This window comes from Carassius auratus, chromosome 41 (genome assembly GCF_003368295.1).
Source record: "Carassius auratus strain Wakin chromosome 41, ASM336829v1, whole genome shotgun sequence".
NCBI lineage: Eukaryota > Metazoa > Chordata > Actinopteri > Cypriniformes > Cyprinidae > Carassius > Carassius auratus.
This window is the reverse complement of record NC_039283.1, coordinates 11,745,092-11,772,744: the sequence shown is the minus strand read 5'-3', so window position 1 is coordinate 11,772,744 and position 27,653 is coordinate 11,745,092. Positions and strand designations below refer to the sequence as shown.

General features: G+C 39.1%; 1 protein-coding gene across 1 annotated transcript; it reads right to left on the bottom strand.

Annotated features, from left to right (window-relative positions):
- Positions 1-63: 63 nt before the first annotated feature.
- Positions 64-27,505, bottom strand: LOC113059503 (doublecortin domain-containing protein 2). Its single transcript, XM_026228026.1, has 10 exons — positions 26,946-27,505; positions 25,225-25,276; positions 24,249-24,325; positions 23,468-23,602; positions 21,371-21,520; positions 21,241-21,295; positions 21,019-21,166; positions 3,442-3,494; positions 472-642; positions 64-198 (listed from the first exon to the last, which is right to left on the bottom strand). The coding sequence occupies exons 1-10, from the start codon at positions 27,230-27,232 to the stop codon at positions 64-66; spliced, it is 1,263 nt and encodes a 420-aa protein (XP_026083811.1). The 5' UTR covers positions 27,233-27,505.
- Positions 27,506-27,653: the final 148 nt, after the last annotated feature.

The window sequence follows — 27,653 nt, the reverse complement described above, 5'->3', positions numbered from 1 at the left end:
CATTAAAGTTCTCCTTCTGTGCTCTGCAGCCGATCATTTCTGGCTGAACTCCTTCAGGTTTTCTCATTCAGTATTTGAGGACGCATCCTCACCGGGATCTGGATTCTCCTCCGTCAGCTCTCCCTCGTTCTCTGTGTTCTCCTGCTTTTCCTCTTCTTCATCTGGTTTCTCTTCATGTCCTCCTTCAGCTTCTTCATCCTGCTTCTCTTCACCGTCATCATTTGATTCTGGTTCTGATGCCTGTCCCTCTTCCTTTATTTCTTCATCCTCTTCTTTCTTCTCTTCCTCTTTCCTCTCCTCCTCTTTCTCCTCTTCTTTCTCCTCCTCTTCTTTCTTCTCCTCCTCTTTCTCCTCCTCTTCTTTCTTCTCCTCTTTCTCTTCCTCTTCTTTCTTCTCCTCCTCTTTCTCCTCCTCTTCTTTCTTCTCTTCTTTCTTCTCCTCTTCTTTCTCCTCCTCTTCTTTCTTCTCCTCCTCTTTCTCTTCCTCTTCTTTCTTCTCCTCCTCTTTCTCCTCCTCTTCTTTCTTCTCTTCTTTCTTCTCCTCCTCTTTCTCCTCCTCTGGTCTCTTCTCTTCTTCTCCGTCACATGCTGATTCTTCTGTTGTGGGTGAGTGGTCTACATCAGGACTGGTCTCCTCTGCCCCCTTAATAAAACAACATCACAGATCAGTGTGTGACGCCCTGAAGCATATTTTTGTGGAAACAGCGATACACTGACATAAAAAATAAAAATAAAGTTTAATTTAGACACATTAAACCGATCAAAACTGACAGTAAAGATATCTATAATGTTACAAAAGATTTCTCTTTCAAATAAATGCTATTCTTTTGATCTTTCTATTCATCTGTGAATCCTTGAAATAAAATGCATCGCAGTTTCCACAAAAAATATTGTGCAGCACAACTGTTTTTAACATTGATAATAATCAGAAATGTTTCTTGAGCAGTAAATCATCATATTATTCTGATTTCTGAAGATCATGTGACACTGAAGACTGGAGGAATGATGCTAAAAAATACAAATAAATTATTACAAGTAATCCAAACTCTGGCCACCAGTGTGTGTGTGTGTGTGTGTGTATGCTGTACTTCCTTCGCCAGCTGAGGAAGTTTAACCTGCCACAGGAGCTGCTGAAACAGTTTTACTCAGCCGTCATTGAGTCTGTCCTGTGTACTTCAATAGCTGTCTGGTTTAAGACATCTGACATATCTGACATATCTGAAGACTACAGAGAACTGTTCGGACTGCTGAAAGGATTATTGGTGCTCCCCTGCCCACCCTTCAAGAACTCTATACATATATATAACTGTATACATCCAGAGTGAGGAAAAGGGCTCAGAAAATCACTCTGGATCCCTCACATCCAAGTCACCCCATAATTGAACTTTTGCCATCTGGCCTCAGAGCCGCAAACACCAGAACAGTCAGACACAAGAACAGTTTCTACCCCCAGGCAATCTACCTCATGAACAATTAAAAGTTCCCCACTTATACAATAAAAATATGCAATATCCTTATATTTATGTTACCCCTCCATCCTAGTACATCCCTGCACCTTATTCAATTCAATTATAGCACAAGTGTTTATACAACTTTCTGATTCTGATTCTGATATACATATATGTATATATATATATATATACAGTATTGTTCAAAATAATAGCAGTACAATGTGACTAACCAGAATAATCAAGGTTTTTAGTATATTTTTTATTGCTACGTGGCAAACAAGTTACCAGTAGGTTCAGTAGATTGTCAGAAAACAAACAAGACCCAGCATTCATGATATGCACGCTCTTAAGGCTGTGCAATTGGGCAATTAGTTGAAAGGGGTGTGTTCAAAAAAATAGCAGTGTCTACCTTTGACTGTACAAACTCAAAACTATTTTGTACAAACATTTTTTTTTTCTGGGATTTAGCAATCCTGTGAATCACTAAACTAATATTTAGTTGTATGACCACAGTTTTTTAAAACTGCTTGACATCTGTGTGGCATGGAGTCAACCAACTTGTGGCACCTCTCAGCTGTTATTCCACTCCATGATTCTTTAACAACATTCCACAATTCATTCACATTTCTTGGTTTTGCTTCAGAAACAGCATTTTTGATATCACCCCACAAGTTCTCAATTGGATTAAGGTCTGGAGATTGGGCTGGCCACTCCATAACATTAATTTTGTTGGTTTGGAACCAAGACTTTGCCCGTTTACTAGTGTGTTTTGGGTCATTGTCTTGTTGAAACAACCATTTCAAGGGCATGTCCTCTTCAGCATAGGGCAACATGACCTCTTCAAGTATTTTAACATATGCAAACTGATCCATGATCCCTGGTATGCGATAAATAGGCCCAACACCATAGTAGGAGAAACATGCCCATATCATGATGCTTGCACCTCCATGCTTCACTGTCTTCACTGTGTACTGTGGCTTGAATTCAGAGTTTGGGGGTCGTCTCACAAACTGCCTGTGGCCCTTGGACCCAAAAAGAACAATTTTACTCTCATCAGTCCACAAAATGTTCCTCCATTTCTCTTTAGGCCAGTTGATGTGTTCTTTGGCAAATTGTAACCTCTTCTGCACATGCCTTTTTTTTAACAGAGGGACTTTGCGGGGGATTCTTGAAAATAGATTAGCTTCACACAGACGTCTTCTAACTGTCACAGTACTTACAGGTAACTCCAGACTGTCTTTGATCATCCTGGAGGTGATCATTGGCTGAGCCTTTGCCATTCTGGTTATTCTTCTATCCATTTTGATGGTTGTCTTCCGTTTTCTTCCACGTCTCTCTGGTTTTGCTCTCCATTTTAAGGCATTGGAGATCATTTTAGCTGAACAGCCTATCATTTTTTGCACCTCTTTATAGGTTTTCCCCTCTCTAATCAACTTTTTAATCAAAGTACGCTGTTCTTCTGAACAATGTCTTGAACGACCCATTTTCCTCAGCTTTCAAATGCATGTTCAACAAGTGTTGGCTTCATCCTTAAATAGGGGCCACCTGATTCACACCTGTTTCTTCACAAAATTGATGACCTCAGTGATTGAATGCCACACTGCTATTTTTTTGAACACATCCCTTTAAACTAATTCAACTAATTGCCCAATTGCACAGCCTTAAGAGCGTGCATATCATGAATGCTGGGTCTCATTTGTTTTCTGAGAATCTACTGAACCTACTGGTAACTTGTTTGCCACGTAGCAATAAAAAAATATACGAAAAACCTTGATTATTCTGGTTAGTCACATTGTACTGCTATTATTTTGAACAATACTGTATATATATATATATATATATATATATATATATATATATATAAACACACACACTTTTCAGTGTAGCTGCGTCCAAACGTTTGACTTCATAGACAGACGTCTTCACTACTTTAGCGCAGGCAGCTGATTTCTAGTACGAGTGTTAGAGATGATGAGGCTCAAGCTCCTCACCTGCTGGACCGGTGAAGATTTCTCATCTTCTGCTCTTCCATCCTCTGCATCATCTGCACAAACACACAGCACAGCAAACATGAGACGCCAGCGCCATCCATGGGTCAGGATTCACACTACAGGTGATGCTGCAGGATTCACATTCACACACAGACCATGTGATCTCACACCCAAATCCTGATTCAATGCATTTATGAAAGCTTCAGTTACAAACACAGAGAAAGATGGCTTTGGTTGCTGCTGCACACTCTGTATTAATAACTGTATTAATAAATATATCACAATAATTAAATAATAATAATAATAAATAAATAAAATAACTAAAAATAATCAAGAAATATATATATATATATATATATATATATATATATATATATATATATATATATATATATATGAATTCCCTGAATTATTTATTATAAATCAGTGGTTTTATTGATGTAATAAACAATGATTGATATGATCATAGTCTATTTCACATTTCAGATGTGGTAAATATAGTCTCAGGTCTTAAACGAGCATGTATGTACATCACACTCTTATTAAAACCTCTCTTGAATTAATTATAGAGTCGCTGTTAAAATGACCATTAGCTTTCGACGCTTCTGTGTAATTATTTTTGTGAGATTTACAGTCATACCATCATACTCGCTAGTAAACAAGAAAATTACACGAGTGTTTTAAATACTTAATGAGTAATAAATCTAAAGATTGTGTGTGAAATCAATACACTCTGAATAATTAAACAGCAGAATTAATGCACCTCATATAAGTTCACGCTTTCCCCAATAGCGGCTATAAAAATATTGCTGTGCAGATGATAGCGTTTTACCCAGGCATTTAATGCATTTCAAATGCAAAACTGATTGAAGTTTAGCAGCGGAGATGAGCCGGCGTAGCAATAATGGGCTTCTTTGAATATTTTATGGAAATGGTTCACATTTATTAACTGTAGTCCAAAAGCCTGACTGTAAGCAGGAGCGCTAATGTAACAATAAACAGTTAAATGTGATTGAGAGAAGGGCTCGTCTCATAAAAATGCTAAATCAAATTAAATAAAGCATTTTAAAACCTGCCTTCATTAAAGCGGCGGATAGAAGGAAGACTGCATTTCCAGCACAAGTGCTGTTCGTTAGCAGCCTGTATATCTCTGCCAATTAAACACTGCTCATGGGCCAAACGCTTGAGAATCATGCTATCTTCAGGAGATACACTGATTTTACTGTTGTTTTTAATCCTTTCCCAACTAAACTACCAGACGAAGAGAGAGTTTGAGAGTCTTTAGAGAACTATGCAGGGCTTTTCAGGTTCTTTTAATGCTAGCACTGCTGTACCAGCCCAAAACAACCCTCAAGTGTGTCTTTAAGATCCCTTAACCCTTACACCCCAGACCTACACTTACTGTTCATCAGCAGCACATCGGGAGTTTACCGAGGCAAGAGTTAGAGCTAATAGTCTGTTAAGAATTGGTCCCTAAACTAAACTGTGACCTTTATTTTCAACAATGTTATGTTTAAAATGCAAATTATATGTTATCTAATCAGACATGCACTAATTTTCTGTAACTTTCAAGAACATAAATCTGAACATTGGATAAAATATTTCAAGTGTTATTTTATCATATTTGAAATTCTGTTATAGTTTTTAATGTTTTAAATTATATATTGAATTATACATTTTCCTTTTTCATTTAAATTTTAATTGTTGTTGTACTTTTGTTTATTGTATTATTATTATTACTATTATTATTGAATATGTCTATACAGTTTTTATATTTTTTTTAATTTGAGTTTTAGTTATTTTAGTACATCAAGTTAAAATAAATGAAAATGAGAAATGTAACTAGCTAAAATAAAATGCTTTTTATGTACGCACGTATTTATGTATTTTAGGTTAACATTTATTTAAATAATAATAATAATAATAATAATAATAATAATAATAATGGGCTTATGGTTTTAGTTAACTAATGGATAGAGTCAGGTTCAATTTTGTCTGATTTTGTTGGCATATTACCATGAAACATTTTTCCAGAGAGCATTTTGGATTTCTTTTTTTATCACTTCATAAATCATAAATACATTTTCACCATGTTTTTAGGAGTAAAATGCTGTATAAATCAGTTTAAATGAAATATGAGCAAACCCCTCTGAAAAAGTCTTCAGAATACAGATAGGAATGGTTTATGAAAGTGCTGCTGAAGTTGAGAAACAACGCCTCTAATGATATGGATTTGATAGGAATCAATTCAGTGTGTATTTCATATGTTTTAAGTCCACTAGTCTGAAAGTAGTCATGATATTGAAGACCAAAAAAAAAAAAAAATCTTGGTCTTACACAGCCTTAAATGTTTTAAAAGGTATAAGGTTTACAACCACAAAAAAAAAGTATGTTTCTGTTTTCATGCAACTCGATCAGCTATTTATGGACTATTTTCATAAAGACCTCCCAAGGCCTGAAACAGCTTTCTCTCATCGACGTGATGTTACCCGGCAAACGACACGAGATCATGAGAGCCGTCATGACTTCAGCTTCACTTCCACTCTTACATCACGTGATACATAAAGAACCGGCTGCAAATCAATTACAGCAGGCGTGATCGAGAATATGGTAATAAAATGTTCAAACACGATTAGTACGCACACGCATGGCATCACGAGCCTTAAATGATTTTGCTCTTATGCAAATGAGGACGAAAACATGCTGCTCCCGAGGCAACCAATCACATTCATAACCTCATCAACACCGAGAGCGTATGAAATATGTATGACAGACACAGATTAATCACACATTTCTGAGGTTGCACTGCCCTTGTATTTGTACAAGCCTGAAACAACCTTGTTCAGAAGTTTTTCTGTTTTTTTGCATCTTCATATTTGGACTCAACCCGACTTTATGAGTTAGAGATCTTTTCACATTGACAACTCAACCATTACAAAGATGCCATTTGTGTGTGTGTGTGTGTGTGTGTGTGTGTGCTACTGTTTTGTTTGACCATATATTCTATAAACAAAACAAACTAAAAAACAATACATTTATATCATATTATTAGCATTCAGATCATTCAAGGTGTGTCTAAACTTATGACCTCAACCTGCAATTAAGGGTTAATATACTGGGCCGCACTGCTTATCAAAATAAGTGCAATCTTATAGGGCATTAGTGACATTTCAATTTCACGTTGTTTGCTTATAAAAACAGCTTTTAACGTGCTGACAGCCAGATTAACAAGCACTTTTAATCACAGACTGCCACGGTGTCATAAAAACAGGACTGTAACGCTGTCACCTACTAGAGTTCAGCCAAACAGCCGGCTTCCCCGCTGACCTCAACATCAGCTTTTCATTTTCACCGCAAAACCACAAGTTTACACTACGAAAAGACTGTGCACACAGAAGAGGATCTGAGAAAACCAACAAAGACTAGATTTCTGCAGAGATGACAGTCTTGAAATTCAACAATGACCAAAACGCCACTGTGTTTTTAAAACAGATCATTTCTAATCATTATAAAAACCTGACAGCGTGGCGGCGCACTTATATTTCATTATATCCACCCAACAATACACTTCCACTAAAGCTTCTACAGCGCAGTTAAAATAAAGCATGTGACCTTCAGTCACTCAAGAACGATGCAAATGATGAAAGAGACCCATTCAACATGAGGCACTTTTCTATAATGTTATTAAGCACAAGGGCAAAGAAGCACACTGATGATATCTGGCTTCTGTACACTGTATGCATGTAAGTATTTGCATTATTCTGAAGAAAATGTGAATGATTGCTGTAAGTCCCAATGTAAGAGATCCCATATCATTCTGTTCTCAACACAGAGATCAAATTCACACAGCATCTAGATCAGATCCCTGAACACAGACCAAGGATGCAGCCAATCTGAGCGGCACAGCTCTCAAGAAGCAATTTCACAATGGAAGTCACTGCTGGGACTCCCAGACTTTAATGGCTTTCACACTGTATAATAAGTATGAATCGCTCCTCAATAAGGCTTAATTGGGAACATTTTAAGGCACACAGTGCCTTCTGGGGGAAAGCAATTTGCCACTTCTGACAATAATAAACCACCATGCTTTTGGTGGGAGGACTGCAAAAACCTCCTCGTCTAAGTGTGTACAGAAAGAGGGGAGTCAATCAGTGCTGACTTTCATTCGCTGGAGTGTCTTCTAGCGTTCCTGTTGATTTGTCAGAGGCAGACGGGACACTCCTATGAGAGCACTGTTACCAGCGGGCAGCAAACCCACCGAGTCAATCGTCCAAGCTCCGCCCAGCAACTGTCACACAGGTCTCCGTCTCAGCCAATCACGTACACCAGCCTCTTTCAGAAGAGTTTCAACACACCTGGTATCATGTATCCAGGGGTCTATTCCTAAAGCAAATGCAAACTCAGCCCTAGGCTTAATTGTACACATGAATATTTCATACACCATTTAAAGATAAATAATGTTGTGATTCTGATCTTTCTCAACTGGGTATAGCCATACTCAGTGAGTATAGTACAAAAGTCAATCCTACACCATTTTGTGTGTGTGTGTGTGTGTGTAAAGCAGTAAGTGAAAAATACCTGGATAACGTGATGCATTCTGAAATGTTCATGCATCCAGTGGATACTTGACTATGGTATGAAGCCATGGGAGAAGAGTTATGAATGGCAGTCACAGTTTTTTTTATGCAGCTGTATTTACTCTTAGTGACTGATAACATCCAAGTGAAAGATACAAAACACGTCAGAAATAAATAAATAAATAAATCAAAGATAAAAACCAGAATCTCTGAGTTGAAAAAGGATCAACCCTTGTGTTGTTCTGTTGTTGAAGCACCTTCTGCTTTAAGTACAGGCTTTGGTCTGTTGGGATTTGTCTCTACTAACGTTCTTCGATGCAGAGCTGCTCAAGTTCAGTTGTGGACTGCAGTCTTCAGGTCATTCCACTGGCTTTCAGAAGGGTTTCAGTCTAGATTCTGATGAGGACATGCAAGACATTCAGCTTTTTCTCCTTCATCCACTGTGAGCGACGTCCTGATTCATACAGGGCTTTTTTAATTTCATTTTACTTGGATGCTTTGAGTAAATACAGCTGGATAAAACAAAAACTGTGTCTTCATTTCAGGCCACAAAGCAACAGAATATGACTATTTTAAAGTGGGTAGATTCTATTCTAGACCCACTGTATGTGATTTCAGACACAGGAACGAAACAGGTGTATTTCTTTATGAGTGAGTCATTGAATTATTCACTCAACCAATTCATTAAAACATTCAGATACATTCATGAAGAATATGTGCTTCAATAATTTACACATTTTTACTTAAATAAAATCCAGATGAGACTGATAAATTGATCTATATGTATGAGAGAATTTAAACTATTTTTAAAGCTGAATGTGTATATAATAATAAAAAAAAAATCACAGACTTCACGTCAGTACCTGCACATGCACAGTAAATCCTTTGTCCATCTATGACCTCAATATTAAGAAATACTATATTATTCACATAAAATAAATGAATAAAAAAAGTTTCAGTATGTCTATCTACAAATACTAATGAGATCACACTGGTATTGGACACAGAAAACAAAATCAAACACAGAATAAGGAAAAAACAACGTGACAAGAAAATTACATTTCTACATTTAAAGAAGGATCTGGCTCCTCTTTTATTCTCTTGTCTCTCGCCTCTGGTTCAGATATTACATTACTGCCATCACTGCAGGCCATGATCTAATTAGAAGCGAGCAAGACTTTAGCACTTGTCACATCTCAGTCTGTTTGGAGGAGCTGGAAGACCTCAGACACACACACACACACACACACACACACACACACACACACACACACACACGTGCGGTCTGCTCAGTGAAGTGAGGCACAGAGAGAGGCACCTTAATGGGCTATTTCAGCATTATTTCAGTATTGTGGATGGATTGTCAGCAGGAGCCCTGAGTTACTGAAGTGTGAAAGCCATCAGCGCTCCACACTCCTCTGATCCTCCCTGTCATTACTGGAGTACGATTCCTCCTTCCCTCTCTCAAACACATCCACACATCCTCAGCCTCTCTGACTTCATGATGCCATGTGATTGGAGAATTTGCCCTACATTCACTTAACAACTGTGCCATCTGTTAGACTCCCTGGTTAATGGTGTCAGATCCTCTGCAAATCATTGATATTCAAATGTATGCACATAGCTTTATATTCCAGCACAGCGTTTCCTGCCTTTCTTCTAATGGACGGTTTAGTTATCAAAGAGGGATATTTATCAATGCAAGAGTGACTAAATGTTTTGCCTGTGTCGAGACTGGCACTTTAAGACTGAGCTTTACTCAAAACAGTCTTTATGATTCATTGACATTTTGAAAGAAGGTGTAAATATAATTGTATTAATAATTATAATTTAAGTTTTTTTTTGACCCAATATTACATTTGAGCTGAGATCTGAATTCAAATAATAGACTATTACAAATCCTGAAACTCAGTTATTAGAAGCTGAAATGAGCAGAACGCTGCTCTACACACCTGAACACAACCAGTGCTATAATACAGGACTAGTAATACTGAAGATTACATCACAGATCACTAAACTCCCTGCTTGTGTAATCCTATATGCTGCATGAAGGAATCAAACACAGACATTTATCTTGCGACATTGGAAACTTCATTCATTTGCAATTCAATATGGTTAAACTGACTCACTGATACCATTTGGTAACTGTCTCAGGTTACGTATCTAACCATAGTTCCCTGAGTAGGCTGTCTGTGACAGTACCCCTTACGGACAAAAGGCTAAGCTACATACCCAACTTAATTGTTAGGGCCTTGGCCCAGGGTAGAGCTGAAGGCTTGCAATCAGGAAAGATTCCTTTAAAAGGGATACGGCTAAGGACCTAGCATTTCTACCAAGTCTTGCCTGTCACACAGGGGCTACCGCTAGCTTACGCATAAGCTTGCTGAAAGAGCTGTCTCGACAGTTCTCTAGTAGCAACACCCTGTTTAGATAGGTCTCCGAGGATACATAGGTGGAGCGACGCCCAAGATGAATGGGGCTTTGACCAACTCAAGAAAGGGCACAAAGCAACCGCGCGAAGCCCTCACCATATAGGATTTTAGAAAGAATGCAGAATACTAGCGTGCGAACTTACCACAGTGGATTTCAGAAAGTGTGCAAAGACTTCACGTGCACACCTACCATAGCATGGATTTTCAAATACTGTTCTAAGGAGGGGTTCTCGTGGCACTCTGATAGAGCAGCTTTTATAAATTTATTCGTACCATGTCTTACACAGACGCGTTTCGGAAAAGCCATCATCAGTGTGTACCAAGAAGCACAAACAAGAACATTTTAAAACAATGCATCACAGGTGAACCTCATTCCTGAAATCATTAGCAAGATCAGGTGCATCAAGTTACAAACATTATGGAAGCACACAAGAAATGACACAGATTGATTGCAACCCAAATGGTTTTACAAAAAACTATTTAAAGGTAATTTTTCATTTAAACCATTGGGGTATACTGTTTGAAGTGTGTAAATCCAAAAAGCCTCTCATTGGAGAAGAAAGCGCTCCCCGTTGAAGTGGCTTGACCAACTCAATGCCTAGAAATTAAGTACAAATATCATGCCCAAATTCATTAAAATGTCTGGCCATGGGTAACTTAATATCATGATTGCGTATGTATCTTTTGTGTTCGTGTAATCTTAATCTTAATTCTCTTTTCTTTTTCTTTTCCCATTTCTGGGATGGTACTCAAATGGTTCAGATCATACTTAGAAGGGAGAGGCTATTATGTGAGTATAAGAGAGCATAAGTCTAAGTGGACGTCCATGACATGCGGAGTCCCACAAGGCTCAATTCTTGCACCGCTCATGTTTAGCCTGTATATGCTCCCACTAAGTCAAATAATGAGAAAGAACCAAATTGCCTAATCACAGCTATACTGATGATACCCAGATTTGCCTAGCCTTATCTCCAAATGACTACAGCCCCATTGACTCCCTCTGCCAAAGCATTGATGAAATTAATAGTTGGATGTGCCAGAACTATCTTCAGTTAAATAAGGAAAAAACTGAAGTCATTGCATTTGGAAACAAAGATGAAGTGTTCAATGTGAATGCATACCTTGACTCTATTGGTCAAACAACTAAAAATCAAGTCAGGAATCTTGGTGTGATTCTTGAGACAGACCTAGTTTCAGTAGTCATGTCAAAGCAGTAACTAAATCAGCATACTATCATTTAAAAAACATCGCAATAATTAGATGTTTTGTTTCCAGTCAAGACTTGGAGAAACTTGTTCATGCCTTTATCACCAGCAGGGTGGACTATTGTAATGGGTTCTTCCCAAAAAGAGCATTAGACAGCTGCAGCTCATCCAGAACCAGAAAATCTGAGCATATCACACCAGTCCTCAGGTCCTTACACTGGCTTCCAGTTACATTTAGGATTGATTTTAAAGTACTTTTACTCGTATATAAGTCACTAAATGACCTAGGACCGAAATATATTGAAGATATGTTCACTAAATATAAACCTAACAGAGCACTCAGATCATTAGGATTGAGTCAGTTAGAAATACCAAGGGTTCACACAAAACAAGGGGAGTCCTCCTTTAGTTACTATGCTGCCCGCGGTTGGAATCAGCTTCCAGAAGAGATCAGATGTGCTTAAACACTAGTCACATTTAAATCGAGACTCAAAACACATCTGTTTAGCTGTGCATTTATTGAATGAGCACTGTGCAATGTCCGAACTGATTGGAGTATATTTTCACTGTTTTATTTTTATTACATTTTTTTTTTCATTTTCAAACTGTTTTTAAATGTTTTTATCATTTTAAAAGTTTTAAAATTGCTTGTTTTATTTATGTTATTTTTTTCTTCATGATTATTTTACTTTCTTTTATGTAAAGCACTTTGAATTACCATTGTGTACGAAATGTGCTGTATAAATAAACTTGCCTTGCCTTTTCGTTTTAACAACATAACAAAGCCCACACGGGCATTTGAGTAAGTACACAACAATAGACGAACGGCAGGTAATTCTCCCTCTCACAGAGAATATCTTGCCAGTCCGTGGATGTGAAAAAGAATTACCCACAATCATTGATTTACAATTCACACAACTCTTACAAGGGAAATTGCCTGGATCAAGAGTTTTGAGCCAATTAGTAGGCGGAGTGTAAGAATCAGCTTTAACCAATATATCCCTCAAATTATGGGACCTCTTATAAGCAAAAAGCGGAGGGTTTTGAAACGACTGGTCAATCTTTTTTTTCTCTTTTATTTCTGGATAACTTTATCACTCGCAATGACTAAATGACAGAGAACTCAGTCTCATATGAGAGGAGAACTCTGAGCTCAGAGTAGCGCACTCATAGGCGACCTTTTTTTGGAAAAAGGGGAGTGCTGCTAAATTACCACGAGAATCACCCAAATAGCCCCTCAAGTTGAGGGAAGCGATGCTTGAGGTGTATAAACAAATACACACTCGCTGAATGGAGCCCAAGGAACCAAGGTATAATCATCTCAAGAAAGGGAACGAAGCAGAGCGCGTAACCCTTATCGTACAAGATTTCAGAAAATTTGCAAAAAATAACTGCCACCTCCACTTCCTGCTAGATGCGACAGCACCCTTAAGCGGCCAGGAGACCCCTCGGGGTGACCTGGCCAGACATCCATGAAATTCCCTGCAGTGCTGTGCCAGGCCTGATGATCAAGGAGGCTCCTGCAGAAGCTTGTGATCTCAGCCGCCTAATACTGGAACATGAAGCCGAAGGGCTGGTGCTGGCGAGTGTTTAGTAAACACTGTAACTGAGCACTGCAAAGGGAACTCACAGAGTTTATTAGTAGACACGTAACCACCAGCAATTAAATACACATAAGTATATACAGAGAGGGTTACATTTACTCACCCACCCTCCTGCATGGGAGCCACGCTCAAGGGGCACCTCCTTTTAGTCTGGACCATCAGTCAGGTGGTTGCTATGAACATAGAACCATAAAAACATTATAGGTCCAGCATAGGAGACTGTTATGCGTGAGGTTTCCACCTAACCTCGATCAGGTGAAGAGCTGGTGGTTACAGGGGAATTAGGAAGGGGAGGATAAAAGCAGAAGTTAAAAATCCCCAAAGGGAATGAGTAGATACCTCGGTATCACTCTGATTCAGACGAGAACGCAGCCTCGTCTAGATCATACCCCTTAGGTTCTGCTTACCTCCTTGTGACCCTCAATTCCTCTAACCCCTGTGACCGTCTTTGATCCTCAGATCGAGACTGATCAGGACCCCTATTTTGTTTGGGCTCAGACCTGAACCTTTGTGGAACGAAGGATCTGAAAGCAGCGGAACGCGCCTTCGTCTCCTTGAACTTCTCAAATCGCCTTCTCAACGGAAATACCGAAAAGCTCAGAAGGCAAACCTGAACATCGAGAAGAAAGCATTTTCTTTAATTCCTCCCGATGTCTGCCAGGTTCATCCACAGATGTCTCTCTGCTCCGTTGAGAATCGCCTTCTCAACGGAAATACCGAAAAGCTCAGAAGGCAAACCTGAACATCGAGAAGAAAGCATTTTCTTTCATTCCTCCCGATGTCTGCCAGGTTCATCCACAGATGTCTCTCTGCTGTCATCATGAGAAGTTCAAGGAGACGAAGGCGCGTTCCGCTGCTTTCAGATCCATACTCTCGCCCATGACGGAGGTGGCCTGCTTGGTAGCACGGAGAGAGATCCGTGGTGCGGCGCAGCTCAGCTACCTGATCAGAAAAAGGCCCCTGCCTCTATCCAGGTCTCTTAGTAGATCAGTCTGATATGCTTGAAGCACCATCATCGTATGTAACAAACAGCCTGACCTGCTACTGCGTATGCCTTGCTATTTAAGCGAGATGATTTTCTGAAGGGGCTTAAATGGCAAGGAGGGAGATTAAGAGAGGAGGTTTCCCCTGCACAAAGAAAAACATTTCACAGATACAAATTATTTATAAATTATTTATAATTGTTTTTACTCTTTCTACAGGGGGCAGTCCCTCATAGCCATTTGAGCATCACCTCGATGTCGGCAGATTACTTTAATGCCGAAACCGATGGATATGAGAAAAAAAATGGCATCTTTCATTTCTTTTTAATCTCTGTATGGAGATCATGCAGAAATAAAAGGCTCACCTGAGCTGGAGGGTTCTGGTCAAAAGGTAATTTTCGCTCAATAACCTCCAACAGCTCTACATACGCAGGGCAGGAGAATTGAGAAGGCTCGGCATCAGCTTTTTCACCATCCTCAAATATCTCCTGCTTTTCCTGGGTAAAAACCCAGCAGAGCATTAACCTCAGTATCAGAAAGTGTTAAAGATATAACATCATCCTCCCGAGGAACCATTCAGACAGATCCACCTGTATTCTCACGAGCTCATTCTCTTCCATGCCTTAATGCGGACAGGTCCTGAACCACGGGAAGCAAATGGCTGTCTTTTTCCCCCCTTTTCTTTCACAAGAGAGATGAACGAGAGCGGAGCTTTTTCCATTGAAAAAACGCTCACAATGCACGCAGATTGCCTCCTCAAAGATATCGCGTGCGTGCTCTTCACCCAAACAAATGAGGCAAAGATCGCATGTGTCATTGGGTGTCAAATAACGCAGACACGGATGCACACATCATCTGAACACTTGCTAGTTGTCGCCATGATAAACAGAGAAAGATCGCCCTTCCCGGTTCTTTCAGAATCACGCTTCAAACATAACAGTCAGTTGAAGACGAAGAAGTGAATGACGTGCTCTCCCGGTGCTTATTTATAGTCGTGCCGGTAGTGACATCAGAGGCTGTCGCCGGCCAACAAGTGTTTTTTCAATGTATGCTTCAGACACGGGTCACAACGAGGTGTTTCCCAAAGCGACCCCTAGAGGACGCAGTTCGAAGTTCCCTCGAAAGGGAACTGCTTTGATTCTGTCAAACTCACTCAAATCACCAACTGACGTGACCGTGCTCAATACTTTCCTGGTAATCAGATTCTTTTTTCATTGAATAACAAGAAGAGATGTTTCTAATTCTAAAACTCACCTGAATATGTTTACACATAAAATATATTCCACTCAGTGAAGACTATAACTTCCGGCGAGATTCTGAAATGTGCACCCAGTAGACACTTTACCATCCCACGAGGCCATGGGAGAGGAGTTATGAATGCCAGCTAAAATAATTTTTCAAATTTAAAAGAAGTACCTACTCAGAGAGTGTGTGATTCATACACATTCATAAAGGACAGAAACCGATGCCTGTCTTTAGGAGTGAGTCATTGAATGATTCATTCAACCCATTCAAAAATAGACCCAACCATTTAAAAATCCTGATTCATTCAGAAATGAAACAATTGCTTAAATTATTTACACATTTTTGCTAAACATCAATATGGGACTGCTAAATTGATCTATTTGTACAAGTCTTCAATTCCTAAAAACAAAAAACTGTAGTCACGTTCAGATAGTTTTAACAGCATTCTTACAGATGGCTCTGAATATTAATGTTGGATAGGACTAGATTATATGACCATTAAAAATAAATAAATAAATAAATAGACCACCATTAATCAGTAGCTGCACATTCATAATCTAAAAGGATATATATTTTTTTTTTATTTAGATGTGTATTATATACGCAGTGTTGGAGTTATATAATCAGATTACTTATTTTCAGATTTACTTAATTTATCAAGTTACTAGTAATGTAATGCATTACTTTTAGATTCACAATAAAACATCTGAGTTACTTTTTCCAATTTCACTTCTGGTGCATATTAATTTCACTTTTGGTGTGAAAGGACACTTACAGTAACCAAAAATATAACCTTTTTGTTTGTTTGTTTTTAATCAAATAAGCAAGGCCAGCCCGGGTGACAAAAGTAACATAATCCATTACATTCTATATAAGTAACCGAGTAACACAATCACTTACTTTTTCCGTGGAGTAACCCAATATTTTTATGTATTTCTTTTGAAAGTAACTTTTCCCAACACTGTGTGTAAAAGATGATATTACAGCAGATCAGGTAAGAATGGTTTTACATAGAAATATATTCTGCTCGGCCAAAGAAACAGAATCGTGGAGAAGAGAAGAGATGTGCTTTTGTTGACTTTATCACCATAGAGATTTAATAAGATAGTATCAGGCCACCTGGGTACCAGCAGGACCTCGAGTGATAATGAGACAGAGACGCTTCTGCCCTCACTGCAGACACACACTCTCTCTCTCACACACACACACACACACACACACACACACACACACACACACACACACACACACACACACACACACACACACACTCCTGCTCCAGATCAAACACTGCACATTACATCACACCCCCTCACTGCCAAACCTCTTATTCCTGATCTTTACTTTCAACACATCAATTTAACTATGAATCAGTTTTCTTTCAGAGTCTGGGGCGAGACTAATAGTGTTTGGGGGCGATCTCTGTGAGGCTCTCTTTGCACTGAAAGGTCATCACTTGGTGAGATGTTGTGGAAAGAGACACGTGCAGTGGAGTGTGGCGCTGATCGCACACCTCCGGCTGCAATCTGAGGAAACATAATGATGATGATGATGATGATGAGGAGGAGGAGCATGATGTAATCCCTCTCATGCCACAGCAAGCCTGTGAGCAGCACACGCACAGAGCCGCAGTGCCATCTCATGGTCACTCAGTGAAGCATGTTATATAAGGATCAGAGAATTACATCACTGTTATCAGACAATGACTCACCCACACAAACTCATCTGTTGGCAAAGACAGCAAAAACGCTTACAAATGGTGCAGCTTTACGATCTTTTACAGCAATGTTGATTCTATTCAGATTCAGTTCATCACACTTTCATGAGACAGCGACGAGCTCAAGGTACGGTTTCTGCACATTTCTTCAAAATGTTTGCGATTACGATGAACTAACAATGAAAAACACGTCATTGTTTAAGCTGTTATTGTTATACATGTTGCATGTACTTACTAATATAATAACAGCTAAATTATGCATAATTATATGCATGTAACCAAAGCCAAACCCTCATCCTAAACCTATCCATATAGTAAGCACATGTATTTAATAGGGATGCACGATATTGGATTTTGCCCGATATTCGATATGCCGATATTTTAACAATTATTTTGGGCGATGGCGATACCGATACCGATATATAAACAAATTTTTCGCCTGATATATTTTAACTTTAATTTTACTGAAGAGAAATCCATGTATCTCTTCTGTACTGATTCTACCATAAATGTATTATTTTACAAATGTAGACAGACATTCACACCTGAAAAACAGGTCAATTATTTCACTTGGAGAATAAATGATATGCCAGTGCAACATTTTATTTTTAAGTTTAGACTTTGAAACTTAACATGACATTGTACTGAAACTTACAGAAAACACTTAAAGTGCACAAAACAAGCAGCTGTAGTCCAGACCTTCACTTCAGTCCTTCAGTCCACTTTAAAAGTATAATCAAACTAAACTAAAACCAAGCTCCACATTTTATCTTGTGAGCCACAAAATATAAAATAAAAATACAAGGACATTTTATCCTTTACTTGAACTTGAGTGGTGCAAACCTTTTCAGTCCAACTAACTAGGGTGACAACTTTGGCTGACCGGTAGGCTTCTGTTCAGCTATTTTTTTAATACCAAAGGTAGGTTTTTCTTAACAAAAATAAGCATCTCTGTCTTTTCACCGTCCAATCGTTTTCTCTTTTCATCCATCACATCAGAGGCAACGCTAAAAAGCCGTTCACTGTCAACGCTTGTGCAAGGTGCACACAGGTACTTGCGTGCAGCAAGAGCGAGGGCAGGGAAACGGCCTGGTTGCACTTCCAGCACTCCAATGGACTGTGGTTCCTGGGAATTGTGGGTTCGGCCAGGTATGAGATGACCTATGAAGTAACAGAATACCAAAATATTACTTACGGATATATATATATATATTTTTTTTACTTTATGCTTTAGGCATTAACAGAGCTCTAACGTTTTTTTTTCCACAAATCAAATGATTTATTAGTTGCATGTTTATTATTACTACCGTACACATAGCGAATTATGATAATAAATAGGCGATTATCTATGTTATGACATTGCAGAATAATAATAGCGAAAGTCGCATCATTAATTAGGATGCTTTCGGTTCAAAAGTGAACTATATATATTTTTAAATAATAACCTACATTTGTGCATGTTTTACACTTACCTGTGACACTGAGGCGGTCTTGTCTTGCTCCTCAAACATGACATTCTCCTCCAGAATTTCGTCATATCATATCCAGCAGTGATCCTGTTCAGGTCCTCTTCTCTGGGGGATCCTCTGTGCTGGCATCTGCACTGCCGCTCATGTCATCCAAAACTTTGAGCAACAGGTCGCGAGCACTCCTCTTTTTTTCCTCGTCAAAGTACCGGTCTTTGTATCGTTCATCAAGCATGGTTGCAACAGAATAAAGTGCCTCACAATGCACACCGGTGAAGCGATGATTGACGGCTTCCAGCAGGGTAGTTTTGGTAGTCTGCACTCCTCTGTCCGTGTCACTCGGCCGGCCAAGCAGTCGTGTCAGTGCCACAACCGCGGGGATCACATCAGCAGCAGAAGCCTCTGCAGAACTTATATCTCTGGTCAGCTGCTCAAAGGGGGTGAGAAGTGTGATCATATTTTCTATAATTCCCCACTGATTTGCGTCAAAGTTGCAGGAAGCTCGAAATCAGCGGCATAAGCACCTAGTGCCCTTTTCTGCTCAACCAAGCTTCGCATCATATAAAATGTCGAACTATCTGGTAGCGTTATCTTGTTGAAGTCATTTTACCGACATTCCGAGCTCTTTCTGTACATCCGCCAGTCGACTGTATGCCAGCTGGGAGTGTTTGAAATGTCCAATTATTCTCCTTCCCATGGAAACTTTCTATTTTCCATTTCCCAAACATACTTTCAAATGCGGACGCAATTGCAGCTGCTGTGTGAGAACCGGAGCATTCCTGTGAGTGTAGGACAGCTTTTTTAAGGGTGAAATCTTCATCCACTGGGCAGTGAGGCTCAACATGTTTACAGGACTCACACTTGATGTCCAAATGTCCGTGGTGAAGCTAATGTGACACGTGCCGGCAAGGAGCTTTTCAATTTGACTGGCGACAACACTCTGGAGTTCAGGTAAGGCCACATCAGAAAAATAGCGCCGGCTAGGCATAGCATACCGCGGCTCTAGGTGCATCATTAGCCTCCTGATGCCAACATCTTCCACCACGCTAAACAGCTGGTTATCAAGAGCAATAAATTCAATTATTTTGTCATTAAGATCTTTTACCTTTGGGTGGTCGCTGCTGTATTTTCTAGCTTTGTCAAAGGACTGAAGTAGAGGCTGCTGATGGGTTTTTGTCTGCATTTTTTCCTTCTTACTTTTTAAAAAGTCTTGGTTCTGCTCAGGATGACGGCTCTTAAGATGTGTAATCATATTTGTAGTGTTGAAAGACTGTTGTTTTACGCCTCCTCCCATCACTTGTGCTTTACAAATATTACAAATAGCAACTTTGTTATCTGTTTGACAGATCTCGAAATGCCTCCACACAGCTGACATGTTGTAAGTTTAAGTTTTTGGCGCTCAAGCTACATTCATGGTCGTCGCGCGCACATGAAACATGCCCCCTATCGGTTTGGCTCATCGGCAGAAATATTAATATCGGCCGTCATTTTAAGCTTTTATCGACCAATACCGATGTTGTGCCGATATTATCGTGCATCCCTAGTATTTAATTATTATTACTCCGTACTTAAGTATAATTACACTGTAACAAGGACACCTTAAGATAAAGTGTAACCAAAAACACTTTTTAGCATTAATTAATTGTTGCAGTGGATTTACTGATAGATTTATTTATTTTTAAATCAAAAGTTATATCTGTTATAGTTAATGCACTGTCAAGTGACATAACATTATGTTAACTATCATTAACAGAGGTTAAAAATTAAATGCTGTAAATGTATATATTGCTCAAGTTTATTTAATGTTAGTTTTGTAATTAGGCTTTATTGTAAAGTTTTACAAAATTTACAAATAAAACTTTTATTCAGCAAGGACACATTAAATTGATCAAAAGTGACAGTGAAGACATTTAAAATGCCCATGTCAAATAAATGCTGTTCTTTTGACCTTTCTATTCATCAGAAATAAAATGTATCACTGTTTCAGCAGAAATATTGAGCAGCACAATTGTGTTCAACATTGATAATAATCTTCATGTTTCTTGATCAGTAAATCATCATATTATTCTGATTTCTGAAGATCATGTGACACTGAAGACTGGAGGAATGATGCTGAAAATACAGCGGAGCATCACAGAAATACATTACACTTTAACACAGATTCACACAGAAAACAACCTGTTTTGAATTGTACAAATATTGCAGTTTTTACTGCATTTTAATCAATAATTGCAGCCTTGCTGAGCAGAAGAGACTTGCTCCACAATCATTAAACCATCATACAGAGCTCCACGGTCTGAGCAGTATATACTCTAGTGTTGTGCATGCTGTGCTGCAGTGTCTCTTACTGTTGTCCTGAGTGAGTCCGCTCCTCTTCTTGCGGATGTTCATGAGCTTGGCCTGTGAGATCTCTCGGACCACAGACGACAGCTGCTCTTTACAGCTCTGCGCCGGAGGACTGCTCTTCTCCGCTGCACACTCACACTCACTCACCACCTCACAACACAAACATGCAATGAGTACACACTTCAAAACACAAACCTCTGGTACTATGATGTTTTAGTACTCACATCTCCATTCTGCTGTCTGTATTTGTATATCGGAGGTAGTGAAGCCGCTTTAGACCTAAAATCACATTCAGTCACATTCTGCTTGAAAACTTCCTTCATCTCGAGAGAAAATACTGTGTCTTTCTCTCACCCGTTCACTCTCTTCACGCCGATGGCTTTACTGAAGAGCAGCTCGCTGTATGGAAGCCTTTTGAATCTGTCTCTGCCAACAGCGACGTAAAACTGTCCGTTTTCTAACTCCTTTCCGTCCAGAACCAGAGTCCCTTCAAAGGTGTACAGACTGAACGAGAAGATGGTAAATACTGCTCAGGGAACATACAGTCATGCCAACAAATATTGGCACCCATGGCAAATATGATCAAAAAGGCTGTGAAAATTAATCTGCATTGTTAATCCTTTTGATTTTTTTATGTAAAAAATTCACAAGAATGTATCCTTTCATTGGATAACAAGAATTTAAAACGGAGGGGAAATATCATTATGAAATTAATGTTTTTCTCAAATACTCGTTGGACACAATTATTGGCACCCCTAGAAATTCTTATGAGTAAAATATCTCTGAAGTATATTCCCATTCATATTCACAATTATGAGCACTCCAGCATGATTATAAACATGAAATTATCCAGCCCTTGCTTCCTGTTTCACAGAAATATAAAGTGGAGGGAAAACGAAGCCCAAATGCCCTTAATCATCCATCACAATCAGAAAAACCAAAGAATATATTTCTGATGTGCAGAAAAAGATGATTGAGCTTCACAAATTGGTGAAGTGGCTTTAAGAAAAGAGCTAGAGCAGTGACAATTCCCATTTCCACCATCAGGACAATAATTAAGAGTTTCCAATCAACAGAAATTGATAGAAAACTGCCTGGAAGAGGTTGTGTGTCTATATCGTCCTAATGCACGGTGAGGAGGTCAGTTTGAGCGGCTAAAGACTCTCCAAGGATCACAGCTGGAGAACTGCAGAAAATAGTTGAGTGTCTGGTTCAGAAAACCTTTAAAAAAAGTTGTCAAACAGAACCACATCAACACATGTTGTTTGGGAGGATTTCAAGAAAAATTCTCCTAGCTCATCCAAAAACAAACTAAAGCATATTCAGTTTTCAGACATGACTGGAACTCCAAATGGGACTGGCTTCTATGATCAGATGAAACTAAAAATGAGCTTTTTTAGCAGTAAACACTCAAGATGGGTTTGGTGAAAACACGGATAAAAGTACCCCATGTGTACAATGAAATATACAGCTGTATTTTTGATGTTGTGGGCCTATATTTCTGCTGGAGGTCCTGGACATCTTGTTTAGACACATGGCATCATGGAATATATCAAATACCAACAGATAAAAAATCAGTAAGTGACTGACTCTGTTAGAAATCTTATAATGTGCCATGTTTGGATCATTCAACCGTACAATAATCCAAACACAAACCTCGAAAACAACACCGAAATGGGTCACTGAGCTCAAAACCAAGCTTCTGCTACAGCCATCCAGTCCTCTGACCTGAACCCTACGGATCATGAGAGGAGTGAACTGAAGAGGAGAAGCTGGGAATCTGAAGGGTCTGGAGTGATTCTGGATGAAGGAATGGTGTCTGATCTCTTGTCAGGTGTTCTCTAACCTCATCAGGGGTTATAGGAGAACATTTAGAGCTGTTAAACTGGCAAATGGAGATTTCCAAAAGTATTGAATAAAAGGGTGCCAATAATTGTGTCCAACGAGTATTAGAGAAAAACATTTATTTCATAATGATATTTCCCCCCATTTTAAATTCTTATTATCCAATGAAATGAAACATTTTTGAGATTTTTTTTTTAATAAAAGATCAAAAGGATTAACAACACAGATTAATTTTCACAACCTTATTTGATCATATTTACCAAGGGTGCCAATATTTGTGGGCATGACTGTAGAAATACTCATCATCTGAGTGACTTTCATGAGACTTCTACAGTGTGTCCTGGAGAACCACAAGAATCAAAGTAATCAAAATGATCTCATTTTTAAAACGGTTGTGACGTCTCTAAACACAGGAGCACAAATGCATGCAAACATTTAGCCTGAGAGAGCTGTGCTCTGATTTTATTAACCAGCTGCCAGAAGCATTACACTTGATTTTTTTTTTTCTTCTGTATTTTAGAAAAGAACCTTTGAGCACTATGAATTAATTTCACTTGATTGTTATTGCCATGGGGTAAATGTTCTCCATTGCTCGTGCTTGTGTACCTCCGGACACCCCCAATGATCCGCAGGCCCATTTTCTCTGTGATCATCTCCAGAATCCGCTCAAACTGACCAATCACACGGCTGGGAATCAGCAACCTCACCGCTGGGTTCAGGACGTCTCCATTGGCCACGACACTGACACACACACACACACACACACACACACACACACACACACACACACACACACACACACACACACACATCTCTGCTTTTATTTGTTCAGCACTGCAGAAAACCAGCTAGCAAAATATGCTGTCCGTTTACTGAATGTACTTTCCATTTTATTATGTTCTTCTTCATTTGGATGAACCAAGATCTTTTAGTCAGTCGTTGTGTGAATCAAATCTTCATTTGTAGCACACATACCATGCAATAATGACAATAAGCTAAGTCACTTTTGATTAAAAAAAAGAATGAAAAAACTACATCTGCTTGTTCTATAAAAATCTATAAAATTGTATCACAAAATACAAACAATGTGGTTTTAATATGGCGTTTACAGTATTACAGTAAATCTTTCCAGTGTTTTGTCTCTCTTTTCTGAGCGCTGTGCTCACTGTGAGTGATTTCTGTGTGCAAAAAAAAGCAATACGATTGCTCCAGAAGTTCACAGAAAGAAACAGAACAATGTCATTGTTTTTCAACAACAGGAGGGAGAGTAATCATGAAGCTTGTTAATATCCCACAGAGATCTTTGATTAAATCTGGAAACTGGAATCACTGAACTAGTGAAGGTTTGCAGTGATGCTGATGAAATAAAGCAGTAAACCGCTCTTACAATACAGCACAGGGCTCTTTGATGGGCTTGAGGAATCTGGCAGACACGATCAGACGACTCTGAGGAACCGGCTTGAGCTGCACACAGAAACCACAAGCTGACAGTCATCCAGTTTAATTACAGCTTAAACACCAGATCTAATCATGATCACTGAATATGAACCAAGATACTAACACACATGTAAAGTATTGATTCTCATTTTATCTAGTGTGTTATTCAATATTATATTGAAAGTGAATATACTTTTAAATTTCCTACATGAAAGTGAAGTGAAAGTGACATGTCATCCAGCCAAGTATGGTAAATGGCAAGTAAATGGCAACTTTATTAGAATAAATGTGTAATTACAAATATATTTAAAAGCAATGTATTTCAATAGAAGTACTTATTTTTTTGTTTATCATAAATGTTTATCAATACATTGAGCAGTATCAGTTTAACTATACTCTGAAGACATCAGAAGTAGTTTTCTGTCTCTGTATCTAGTCTTGAGTATATGAATGATGTTCAGACGGTCTGCCAGGGCTTTGTCTGCGCTCTGGGTCAGAGCCATTGACTTAAATATGCATCCAAGAGCGTGGATAATAATTCACAGGTTAATAATTCATTGACAAATGAGCTGACAATAACAAAGTGAGTCTTTCCAGACGACAACACAGACGTGTGTCTGAACATGACACCTCGCTCAGGTAGTCTTTCTTGAACATTAAAGCACACTGATGCTCCAGTTTTCCTTTAAACATATAAGCGGTGTGTTATAAACCTGCTCTGAGATCCCTGGCTGTGTTTGCCAGTGTCTGAAGCTCTGTGTGTGTGTGTGTGTGTGTTTGCTCTGGTGTAGAGTCCCGAGGGCAGCAGTGATCGACTGCTTCACTGAACCTTCATTAATCAGCAGGTTTATACTGGAGCAGAGCTTGAGAGTGGTATAGACACACATAGACAGATTTCAGACATCAGTGTAAATATTTGTCCTTACCACTCCATTGGTCTGAAGCACTTTTTTCTTCCTGGATCCTATCTGTAAGTAACTAGAAAGTGAGCTGAATTACTTTTTTTTTTTTTTTACAAAGCAGAATTTGTGATACAGACACTACTAGTCAAACTTTTCAATTTAGTTGATAATAAATATAATGATGTTATATTTAATGCTTAAAGCAGTGGTTCCCAACCTTTTTCAGCTCACGCCCCACACAACCAAACACATATGTTTGCGCGGCCCACTGCAAAAAATAACTGACCCCGCTATTGTTGGGTTAATAACTTAGTACTCAGAAGCTAGATTGTTAACTGTATTTATTGAATGAACTAGGGCTGTGCGATATGTACAAAATAAACCCCATTCAGGATGAATTTGAAACATATTTCAAAAAGAAAACCAATTAGAGCTTTATCAAAAAGTTGTAACGTCTCTAGAACAGACATAAGTCAAAATAATCACTATAGTAAGTGTAAGTGTCTCGGCGCAGTAATATCTTCACTAGTGAAAAATCCTCTCACCGGCCCCCGCTCCCTCTAGTGAAGATATTACTGCGCCAAGACTTGCCATGGTCTTCCGCCACACAATATAGTTATCCATTTTACACGCTTAGAAAAGCGCAAGGTTTTGTTTTGTGTTACCGTCCTAGGTCGAGTTACACTACGCGAGTAACTGTATTTAAATCGGGAAACGTGGAGGTGTTTGGTAGCTTCTCTGCTTGGCCCATATTGAATGAATGGACTAAGCTAAGTGCTTTCAAAGTGTCACCGCGCGCCAAAGCGATCGAGTGCACGCACTGAGACGAGAGAGGTATGTATCAACTCGTCTTAGTTAAGGGAAAAACATAGTTTAATATGCAAACACGGTGGAGTATCCCTTTAATAGTAATTGGCGGCCCACCTGCAATACCACCGCGACCCACAGGTTGAAAACCACTGGCTTAAAAACAATAGTTTAATAAAAAAAATAACATTTGTTGAGAAACATCCAGATGTAGATGAGTTTGTTTCTTCATCAGATCGTGAGAAATGTAGCACTGCATCACTGTCTCAGCAATGAAACAAATCCAGCACTAAGATGTTTTTATTTTTATTATTACAATCTGAATCCATAATAACACTTCCTCCAGTGAACAAGTGCATCTGCTGTCGTCTCTCACAGATTAGTTTAGATCTGTTTAAACGCTGCTTGATCTGTGCAGATTTCTCTCCTGATTCAGACCAGAACACTCTTTCACTGTTGGAAGAGTTATTCTGGATTATAGACTCTATGTGTTTGAGTTAAAATCATCTTAATGCTGGATGTTTCAGGTTTTGTCTTCTCCAGATGTTCACTGATGGACTGGAGTGCTGTGGATTATTGTGATGTTTTTATCAGACTCTCATTCTGACGGCACCCATTCACTGCAGAGCATCCATTGATGAGACACTGATGCAGTGCTACATTTCTACAAACCTGATGAAGAAACACACTCATCCTGATCTCAGATGATCCTGAGGGTGAGAGTATTATCAACTAATTTTTATTTTTGGGGTGAACTATTTCTTTAAATATGTTAAATCAGTTCTAATGCAGACTAATAGATACATATTTCCTGTACATCAACTTCTTCATAAAACTAACATTTTAAGTCTAATAAACTTTAGAAATAAAGTTGTCTATCATTATAAAATGAGGAGAATAAGGGTGTAACCGTTTGACAGGTGGCAGAAGTGTCTTACTCGATCTTCTTGAAGCTCTCTCGTCCAGCGGCCACGTACTGCTCTCCGCTGCGCAGGTGCTCCAGGGACTGGACCCGGTGTCCGGCTTTGGGCGTGTAGATGCTCCGGACCGCGCCGAACGGAGCCCTCACGCCGCCGGTCACCTCCCGCAGCAGCGTGTCGAAGGTCGAAACCCGCTTCGAGTTAATCACCAAGCGCCTGGGCTCGTAATAGCGATCCCCGTTCCGATAGAAATAGATGTTTTTCACCTCGGGTTGAGACAGGAAGTTGTGCTTCTCCGCACTCATGGCCACGGAAGAGCGCGAGAGCAGTCAGCCTCCAGACCGCAGACACACGAGCTTCATCAACAGATCATCCGGTCTCCTGATCACGATGGACGCCTGAGCGGTGATCACGGGACTCGGGTGTGTTTCTATAGAGACACTTCTCCAGAGACTAGCATCACACTACAGACTGAGACACAGCTCTCATTTGGGCTGAATCAAGTAAAGCACTAGTTCACAAGTTTTACAAGCTAGACAATAACTTTATTTGATAGTAGCATATACTTAGTCATATTGAAGCCCATTCCTTTTCAAAGAAAGAAAGAATGATACGGTATCTGCAACTTACTTTATCTCTCAATTATCTTTTTTTCTCACAATATTTCAGTTTGTTTCTTGCAGTTCAGAAAATGAAAAAGACAGAATTGCAAGACATAAACCCAGA